Source organism: Oncorhynchus kisutch, linkage group LG14, assembly GCF_002021735.2.
Source record: "Oncorhynchus kisutch isolate 150728-3 linkage group LG14, Okis_V2, whole genome shotgun sequence".
Classification (NCBI taxonomy): domain Eukaryota; kingdom Metazoa; phylum Chordata; class Actinopteri; order Salmoniformes; family Salmonidae; genus Oncorhynchus; species Oncorhynchus kisutch.
The window spans coordinates 48,363,304-48,374,142 of record NC_034187.2 but is presented as its reverse complement, the minus strand read 5'-3'; the positions used below and the strand labels follow the sequence as shown (position 1 = coordinate 48,374,142).

Below are 10,839 nucleotides of genomic sequence, written 5' to 3'. Positions count from 1 at the left end.
ACTTATTGTAAATCCAGACATCATTCAAGTTTTAGAAACTTCAGGGTGTTTTCTATCAAAATCTACTAATTATATGCACATTTTAGCTTTTAGGACTGAGTAGCAAGCATTTCACTCTGGGCACCTTTTTATCCAAGCTATACAATACTGCCTCCCAGTCCCAAAGAAGTTCAAGTACCAGGCACTTTTGGATGAATGTACTAACAAGGGATTGAAGGCCAAGTGTCTACCAGTGGAGGTTGGGGCAAGAGGCTTCCCAGGCCAGTCTCAGTGGAGGGCACTAATGATCCTTGAAGTAAATAGAGTACAGAGGAAGAAGATCTGTCACACAGTTGGGCAGGAAGCAGAGAGGTCAACACAATGGCTTGGCTGAAGAGGAAGGAGAGGTGGTCAAGCCAACCTTGCTCAGATCGGGCTGGATAAAACTGATCGGCGCACTTTTCGGAAGGTGTAGTGAACAGTGCCGGAACACCTAATGAAGAGGGGACCTCACCTGAGTATGAGCCAGGAGCAGCACTACTGCTGTTTGCAGGTAATTCCACAACTGAAAGTTCAGTGACAACCAGGAACAGACTGGTTGGCAACCAAGAAAGATTGGTGACAGCTGGAAAGACAGCATTGGGAGCAGAGGCCTGGCTAGCAAAAGCATGCAATAATGAGGGAGCTCTATCATGAGAAGTAGTTTGGAGTTTATTTAATAAGAATTATTATTGTATTTTCAGCACCCATACTTCCTGTGGCTATGACCCAAAAAGCATTGCTATGGAATGATTTATGGAGAGATACCCCATGAGGCACCCGAGAGGGGGGAAGGAAGAACGGCTCACTGGTCAGACTGTCACAAGTGTAGAGAGGCGTAGGCAGGAGGCAGTCGCAGGTTTAGAACTTCTGAGTTTATTAAAGCACTATAACTATAAAAGCGGGACGAAACCCAAAGTGCAAAATAATAAAGTACTCAGGAAAATAGTAGGAGAGATTCCTCTCAGGAAAACAAGCAACATTTACAATGACCGACAAAGACAAATGACAGAGGGAGTATATATACGGAGTGGGTATTGGAACCAGGTGTGTGTAACGATGACGAGACAAGTCTGGGGTTGATGAGTGAAGGGCGTTTGCCAGCAGAAGGTTCGGCAGCAGCTAGAAGGCCGGCGACACCGAACGCCTGAGCTGGACAGTAGGGGGAGCCAAAGCGAAGGCTGGTGTGACACAGACACAGATGATGACTTTGCCTAAACAAAGGACAAGGAGAGAGGACTCGGATATAAAACATGCAGTTGTGGAAAAGTGCTTGAGAACCAGAGAGGGCTGAAAATCCACAGCACCAACATGGGCTGTTCAGTGAGCCAACAACAGTCAACACGCACAAGGCAAGACCTTGGTGAGACAGAGGAGGAACCAAACCAGGACTCAAACCACAGTGTTAGGAGCCTCCAAGAGCCGGTCTAGGGAAGAGCAGAGAGGGTAGGTGGACCAGTGGAGGCTCCTCAGAAGAGGAAGGGATGGATCTTCCTACTCAGTGAATCTCATAAAAATGGTGAGACATTAAAAGCCCCCCGAGTCCAATTTAGCACAATAAAAAAAAAATCCATAAATATTGGTCAGTTTAAGATAGAGATCTGTCTCGATCCACCGCATCAGCCGATGTCGCACTTCCGTATCTGCGGTGAAAGGTGACAGAGCTTAAGCGGTGTTTGTCAGACCATAAAACATCCTGAAAATGTCTTCTCACAAAATCGCCTGCAGTGTCCAAACGGTTTGGCCTACAAACTAAATATGAGACTTTCACGAACACGACGGTGTTCTCCATTTTGCTCTATGACCCCCACATGTGTCTTGGGACTTGTCTGAAGTCGGTACAGTCAATCAGCCAACTTCTGTCTGTAACGCCCAAACAGTTTGGGCTACACACTGATATGACCCCTCTGAGGAAAGGTGAGACTCTCGAACACGTACATGTTGATTGTTTTGCTCTAGGACGCCCACAGGCCTCACAAGAATCGTCTGACGGTCCCCCGGTACCAGTTGATAACATGAATGAAATTATGGAGACTGTTTAGTGCCAAAAATACATTGTTGTTCCTTGTAATCTGTTATTCAATGTGTTTGTACGGGCTAATAGCAGTAAGGACAACAACAACAAAAAATTACATTTTTTTAGTTTATACTTCAAGGGGTACAATTCAAGATCAAACAGCTAAATAGTCCTTGGAATGACCTTCTTTAAACAATTCCATACAGCTTAGTAGAACCCCCCCGGCTTAGAGAGGGCTTAGATTGTTATGGGTAAAAAAAAGTTATCATTTTTAGATTAAACTATACTAAATATATTCACGTCACCAAATAACTGACTAAAACATTGTTTTGCAATGGTCTCCAGTACCCTCAATGCTCTCTGGAGTAGCACCATGGTGTAGCTGGAAGATAGGTATTTTCCCTCCTCCTCTGGTACTTCAATACGAAACTTAGGTGGCTGATGACTCTCACCCCCTTCCAAAGCCTTACACAGTAAATATGACGACTTCTGGAGGACGTCCCCTAACCTATCAGAGCTCTTACAGCATAAACTGACATGTTGTCAACCCAATCAAAGGAATTCATCTAGTAATGAAAGCATAAACTACAGCAAGCTAGCGCTGCAGTGCATAAAATGTGGGGAGTAATTGACTCAAAGAGGGAGAAAGACAATAGTTGAACAGTTTTGAACAAATACATTTCTTCAAAAATTAAGGAAAGGTAGCAGAGAGAGAGAATGAGAGAGAGAGAGAGAGCTAGCTATATTTCGTTGTATTTTTTTCACTTTCACTTACTTAGCTAGCTAATGCAGCTAGCTAATTTAGCCCACTCAAACACCCAGCTCAAACAGAGTGTAACTGCTAAACTGCTTGCAGTACACTGTACTGCTTGACTGTAGCGGGTTAAGTATCGCGTTAGTTCTAGTAGCTATGTTGACAATGACTTTTGCTTAAATGGTGATGATGATGTAGGCAGTGTGTAGAGTTTAGCGGTTGTCAAATACCTCTTCCCCCCTTTTTCCTCTCTCTACCCTACTGATGTTACATTTGAAAAACCCTTGGTTAACATAGAGATTCTGGGAACATCAGTAGGTGGGGGGAAATGAACTATATTCTGGTAATCCGACCAACTGAACATATGTGGTGGTACTTAATGAATATGATTCAGTCAGTTCGGTTGTCATCTGAGACATTCTCATCAATGATAAGATGACAAACTCTACAGAGGAAAGTCTACACATCAGAGTTATCGGATTCACATGGTATTGTTGTTCAATTTAAATGTTTGAATATGAAATTATTCGTGATGGGATGAAATGTAATTTTAGCTTCTAAAATGTAAGATTTGGGTTTTCATAAGATAGGGCTCTGCTCAAGCCCCTGTGAAGGGACATGGGCTATAAAACTTTTCAAACACGCCCTCCTCTCCCTTCCTATATAAAGCCTTGACAACAATGTAACCTCCTGTTCCGAGGACGTGAGGACGACGGTCCGATGTCAGAGTGGTTCAGATAATAACTACAGTACGAAGACAACAGCAGCGTGAGCTTTGGTTGCGAATGGTATGAACTTTGAACTCTTATTCACTACAGAAGTGATACCTCCTAGCTGTTGAGTTAGCAACAGCCGCTGAAAACGAGGGTTAGGACGGAACAGACAGAGTATCCTGTCTACCACACAACGACGTTACTACAACGTATTCAATTTGCCAGCAGAGACATTCTTCAAGGGACAAAGGACTCGGTTGGGCAACACAGCCTTCCATCTACCACCAACCTACCGAAGCACAGATCAGAGTAAATATTTATTGCATTTTCCTTTTACAAATGGCGGTAATTTAGAATGCATAAGATACTGTATTTACGATAGCACAGCTTCGCCCTTTGTTCCTCAGTCTTCCCGCTCTTTCACTCAAACCCAGCCCCTTTTCTTTTGTGTAACCAGCTGTCATACCTGTTCCCCCCGCTAGGGACATTTTCCTTTATGAGATAATTTGTAATCAAGTTATGATTTAAATATGTGTTTGTGTAATTCTGTGTGATTAGTTAGGTATTTAGTAAATAAATAATTAAACCCAATTTTGTATTGCTGATTCAACTTGTTAGCCAAGGTTCGTGCAGATAACTAAGAATTTACAACTTTCAGATGAGACTGAATTAAGATGACGATTAATATTGACTGCTATTGATGTCAAATATTACTAGGTCTTTAAGAGTTTATTCGGAAGATCACAGCTCTATAAATATTATTTTGTGGTGCCCGACTCTCTAGTTAATTACATTTACATGATTAGCTTAATCAGGTAATATTAATTACGGAGAAATAATTTTATAGAATAGCATGGGGCGGCAGGGTAGCCTAGTGGTTAGAGCGTTAGACTAGTAACCCGGAAGGTTGCAAGTTCAAATCCCCAAGCTGACAAGGTCCAAATCTGTTGTTCTGCCCCTGAACAGGCAGTTAACCCACTGTTCCTAGGCTGTCATTGAAAATAAGAATTTGTTCTTTAACTGACTTGCCTAGTTAAATAAAGGTCAAATTAAATATCACTTAATCCGGCATAGCCAAAGACAATTTTGGGGCTGTAGGAGCTGTCGTGTTATGCACTGAAGTCCACAAGCAAAGGGAAAAGGTGAGAGGAGGAGAGCGCATAGATGCGAGAAGGAATTATACAACAAGCAAATTGATGATGCTGTTTGTATGGAGGTGCTATGAAAGTGAACTGTGTGCGAGTGAACAGGGGTGTATTCATTCTGCAGATTCTGTAGAATAAAAATAAAAATAAAAAACGGAAGCAAACAGAACAAAACTGTGATAAAGTCACTGAATTTGTCCAGTATAAACTCTTGTTTGCAACTGTTTGGACTAATGATTACACCCTAGATCAGCTAGATGCAGGCAAGAGTGTGCAGGGCAGAATTGAAGTGTCACTGTCTGTCACCTTGTGCTACCAACATGGAGTTCTGCCCTAGCTACTCTGGCCCCTAATGGTGTACAAAATCCCAATACAGGCTATGGAAAGGAATATCAGTGGCTATCTTAGAAGATGGCTTGGAGTGCCCCAAAGCTTCAGCAGCATTAACCTCTACAGCCGGGTGGACAAAGTTACAACTGCCATTCCGAGGCCTGAATTAGGAGTACCAAGTGACTAAAGCAAGGCAGGTCCTTATTATCAGCTGGAAACTCACCAATGTACAACCTTGTGTTATGTAGATAAAATTGATGTCTCGAGGGTCTAGCGTTATCGTCTACAGCTGGACAGCCATTCTCACCCATGTACCATAGCAGGAAGGTCCTCATTGAAAGGCTACTGCACATGACACAAGGTTAGGTAAATGTATTGAGGGTCTAGCATGAAAATAATATGAAAAACTAGGATGAAGTGATTGTTATTATGGTAGTCTTTATTGGAATTTGTAAAGTGTGAATAAGAAAAACAGCAAAATCCAAACAGGAAAACCAAGTGTGTAGCTCACAACACGATATGTGAACAGACATCGACCAGAAGAAGAGAACATACAGTTGAAGTCGGAAGTTTACATACGGTTAGGGTGGAGTCATTAAAACTCATTTTTCAACCACTACACAAATTTCTTGTTAATTAACAAACTATAGTTTTGGCAAGTTGGTTAGGACATCTACTTTGTGCATGACACAAGTAATTTATCCAACAATTGTTTACAGACAGATTACTTCACTTATAATTCACTGTACCACAATTCCAGTGGGTCAGAAGTTTACATACACTAACTTGACTGTGTCTTTAAACAGCTTGGAAAATTCCAGAAAATGATGTCAGAAGCTTCTGATAGGATAATTGACATCATTTGAGTACCTGTGGATGTATTTCAAGGCCTACCTTCAAACTCTGCCTCTTTGATTGACATCATGGGAAATCCAAAGAAAACAGACAAAACCTCAGAAAACAAATTGTAGACCTCCACAAGTCTGGTTCATCCTCAGGAGCAATTTCCAAACGCCTGAAGATACCACGTTCATCGGTACAAACAATAGTACGCAAATATAAACACCATGGGACCACGCAGCCATCATAGTGCTCAGGAACGAGACGTGTTCTGTCTCCTAGAGATTAACATACTTTGGTGCGAAAAGTGCAAATCAATCCCAGAACAACAGCTAAGGACCTTGTGAAGATACTGGAGGAAAAAGGTACAAAAGTATCTATATCCACAGTAAAACGAGTCTTATATCGACATAACCTGAAAGGCTGCTCAGTAAGGAGGAAGCCACTGCTCCAAAACCGGCATAAAAAAGCCAGACTACTGTTTGTAACTGCACATGGGGATAAAGATCGTACTTTTTGGAGAAATGTCCTCTGGTCTGATGAAACAAAAATAGAACTGTTTGGCCATAATGACCATCTTTATGTTGGGAGGGAAAAGGGGGATGCTTGCAAGCCGAAGAAAACCTTCCCAACCGTGGCAGCATCATGTTGTGGGTGTGCTTTGCTGCAGGAGCGACTGGTGAACTTCACAAAATAGATTGCATCATGAGGAAAGGAAAATTACATCAGTCAGGAAGTTAAGCTTGGTCACAAATGGGTCTTCCAAATGGACAATGAACCCAAGCATACTTCCAAAGTTGTGGCAAAATGGCTTAAGGACAACAAAGTCAAGGTATTGGAGTGGCCATCACAACGCCCTGACCTCAACCCAATAGAAAATTTGTGGTCAGACCTGAAAAACATGTGCGAGCAAGGAGACCTACAAACCTGACTCAGTTACAACAGCTCTGTCAGGAGGAATGGGTCAAAATTCACCCAACTTATCATGGGACGCTTATGGAAGGCTACCCAAAATGTTTGACCCAAGTTAAACATTTTAAAGGCAATGCCACAAAATACTAATTGAGTGTATGTAAACGTCTGACCCACTGGGAATGTGATGAAAGAAACAAAATCTGAAATATATCATTCTCTCTATTATTATTCTGACATTTCACATTCTTAAACTAAAGTGGTGATCCTAACTGACCTAAAACAGGGAATTTTTACATACATTAAATGTCAGGAATTGTGAAAAACTGAGTTTAAATGTATTTGGTTACGGTGCATGTAAACTTCCAACTTCAAATGTATTTAGAGTATCTTACCTGGATATAGTCACATCCGGTTTCCCCTCAGAGGGAATGCCTCCGAAAAAGACATATGGGCATGGTGTTTGGGTCTCCGGCAAGCCCTCTGGCCGTGGTAGCGGCAGCTGGCCTGAAATTAGTTAGGAGCCGGACTTGCTTTGCGAGAAGATTCCCTCATCTCCCTCAAGACCATATCGGGAGGGAGGGAGATGGTGAAGCTGTACCTTGCATCGCAGACAGCCATCAGGACCATTGCGAAAAAAGCCCTTGTAGTTTTAGTACTTGCTGCCCGAGTTTGCCAGAGTTCGGATCCAAAAATGTTTTCCATCGGCAGCTCCTGCACGAAACTGAGAATTCCAACGAACCACAAAATCTCTGCAGATTTCTGCTCATTTTGCAGCAATTGCAATTAAAAAAATGGCATGTTTACTTCTACTTCTGTGGATAAAAAGTAGTGTCGTAAAGTGTATGACACCAGACTAGGCTGACATGTAGCTAGTTAGTATTTGTAAACAGGCAGAACACCGGATCAGAAGTTCAAATGTCATCACTAGCTGGAGTCAAAAAAAGTGTCTTGGCCCCTTTTGCTAAGTAAGCTACTCTTACTTTGTCTCACTGTCTGTCTTACTCTCCCAAGCCCTCTAGTGGAAATACACTACACAAGGCAGACTTCCTCTCTGGAGAATGCAACGAAAAAAGTGTCCGCTGTCCCCCCAAAAATGTCTCCACCCAAGTGCATGCACACACATAGATCAACGGAGTGGAGTTTGTAACCGCCTTAAGCCAACCTGGCTCAGATCGTGCATGATCAACACGATAGTATTCAGAAGGTGTACAAAGCAGCGCGGAAACAGCTAATGAAGAGGGGACCTCCCCTGAGGATGAGCCAGGAGCAGCACAACTGCTATTTGCAGGTAGAAGTGTGACAACCAATCTCCCTTAGTGTGTGTATACTGCAGTGCTGACCCACTCTCTCCATTCTGTGGATCATCTTACACACTTAACTTCTTGCTTTCTTGTATTCTATGATGTCTATTTACACTCTACAGCCCTGGTTTATTGAAGGCTTACATCTGATTTGTAGTTAACCCAAATCCATCAACCATTTCACACTTAGTTGGTGTGTATCACTATCGGGCTAGGAAGGTTCACAGTTTTGACACAGAAAAGACCAAGCAATGTTGATTGATAGCTGGTTAAATGTTATGTTTAATATTTAGAATAACACATGGGTAATTACAAAATATGTGCAAAGAAAAAGGTTCATGATATTAAAATGTTTAACACTGAATACATAATAAGTATCAGAAATATTGATTGAATAGGTTATATCTATACATATAATATCTACATCTAAGGTATGTAATCTTTATGTTCATGAGACTCAGAGTATCAACCTGTTGTGCCAGGCCCGATCTCACTCCATTGGTGGTAGTGTGTTACAATGACATCCACTGAAAATATGAACATTTTCAATGAAATCTATCCTGAATATATAACCAAAGCACAGTTGAATTGGAATTTGAGGCTGTATAGGGAACACAACTGAACACACACATGCTACTGTGTATACCAGGGGAAGGCAATCAGATTCAGCCGCTGCTGATTTTTGTCTGAGAGGGTGATCTGCGGGCCGTAACATAATTAGGATCATTTGTACACTGCAAATTAGGCCCCCAAAAAATAATTATTTTAAAATAACAGTCACTGATTACATTGATTACATATCACATGTTTTAATTCGTGGGAATACTTGGGAACAGTTAAACACATTTTTTTCCTAAATTCCTGGTGATTTTACAGTCTTCTTTTATCACCAAAAAATAAATCAAATAAAAATCCACTAAAAACTTTGGGGGGGCCCAATAAAACCACTCTGCCGGGGAGCCTGTTGCTGACCCCTGCGGTATACAGTGCCATTCATGGATTTGAGGACACAGAGTAACTGGCTCCGTACCTGTGACCTAACTGTGGTATGAAAAGTATTTGGATAGTTGCAGAGGGAAAACACTTATTTTCCTGTTTAAGTGTCCATCAGCGAAACTTTACTTACTTTAACACAGTGATGTTCCCTCAGCCTCTTTTCACACATTGCAGTTGCACTGTTTATAAATTGCATAAGATGATCATACAACCATAAATTATACCCTTTCACTATTGCTCTACAGTTCATTGCACCCTTCACCTCCACCTCCCCCTTCCCTCCTCCCAGTCCCTCCTCCCATCTTTCCTTCACTCTTTAATCTCCTCTATCGTTGCCTCCTTTGTTTTGAAGGGCGTGTGGACGAGTTTCTCGGGCTTATATTCCATGAAGAAGTCGTTGCAGGCCACCGTCAGGGCTCCCATGAGGATGATGAACTCTGTGAAGTCCACCTCACCGTCACTGTTGGCGTCCAGGTCATTCATCACCTTCTCAACCCCTTCTCCATCCCGGGCATTCTGGATGAGAAGAGGGAGAGGAAGAGGGACAGGGACAGGGGGAGAGGGAGGGAGAGGGGTTGAAGAATTGTGTGTATTCTTGTCAGTACATGTATTTTCTTTGCCTGTGAGTGAGTGTTTGTGTATGTTTGCGTGTCTGTGTGTGTCTCGGCGTGTACACTCCTCTTACCCCTAGGTAACTCCCCAGCTCCTCTGTTAACAGCTCTCTCAGCTCTCCACGGCTCAGAGTGTACTTGTCCCCCTCCTTCCCCGAGTACTTGTGGAAGGTTTTGATCAGCATCTGCATTGCGTTCTCCAGGTTGGAAGAGGGTTCTTTGGACATACTGGAGGGAAGGGCAGAGGTCAGAAACTATGACAGGATGCACGCTCCATCCAAACCGCATGTGCGGTCACATGACGGACATGGGTGTGAAGCCTCCACCAAGACAGAGTGAAATATACACGCTGGATGGAAGAAGGTCAGCAAACTAGAGAAAGAGGTGACCTAATTCTAAGCCTAGGCTACTATATTGGGAGGTTAAATTGCAGGCTACAAATGAGCTATTCCTTCTCGACATACTGTGGCCACTGGACAGTGTTTTGTAACCTTACTTGGTTTGACCTGAAAGATGTGATGGATGAAAGATGAAGAGACAGCTTTTTAAAAGCAACAGTCTTACACACATTGTGTCCGGCATCTTGGAATCTTCTTGAGTTGGTTTCGTTGGAGAGACTGTGCACACACAGACACAGATAGGTAATTTAATCTCTCTCAGTTGACAGACTTGTAAGCAGCTTGTTAAGTAAAGATAATGTCACTGAGGTAACTTCAGATGGAGGTTTCAGGGTTTCACAATCATATCAATCATGTGGCAGAAGGAAACCACAAGTGAAACACAAAACTGTCAAAATGCAGATAAACCACCTGGCAATCAGGAACTCAGGCCAGGTGATCTGGTAACCCGAGGCACACACACACGCACAACAATCTGTCTCTAGTCATTCCAAACTCTGAAAAATATTCCTTTGCAGATGTCGACTGTGTGATCAATAATACAGAACTGCTCAATATCATTTTAATGTGAGATGGACTAAATAATCTACTATGGAATTCAATTTAATCAAATAACTGCAGAATAGATTTTAAAAAGTCTGGTTATAAAATGTTTCTGTCATAGGGCTCATCTGTCTCATTAACAGACGTTACACAATGGGTGGGTCTAATCCCGAATGCTGATTGGTTTAAAGGGCATTGATGTTAAAATGTCTATATGTTCCATCTGACTGTGCAATCCACTATCTCATCAGCCCAGCC

The 10,839-nt window shown here is 42.3% G+C and overlaps 1 protein-coding gene across 1 annotated transcript; it reads right to left on the bottom strand.

The window, feature by feature from the left end:
- Positions 1 to 8,965: 8,965 nt before the first annotated feature.
- LOC109904484 (protein S100-A1-like) lies at positions 8,966 to 10,222 on the bottom strand. Its single transcript, XM_020501713.2, has 3 exons — positions 10,209 to 10,222; positions 9,715 to 9,868; positions 8,966 to 9,545 (listed from the first exon to the last, which is right to left on the bottom strand). The coding sequence occupies exons 1-3, from the start codon at positions 10,220 to 10,222 to the stop codon at positions 9,339 to 9,341; spliced, it is 375 nt and encodes a 124-aa protein (XP_020357302.2). The 3' UTR covers positions 8,966 to 9,338.
- Between the last annotated feature and the right edge of the window lie 617 nt (positions 10,223 to 10,839).

Coding starts and splice junctions, on each gene's coding strand:
- LOC109904484 (XM_020501713.2), bottom strand. Junction 9,546..9,714: donor AGCTGGGGAGTTACCTAGGG/GTAAGAGGAGTG, acceptor CTTCTCATCCAG/AATGCCCGGGATGGAGAAGG.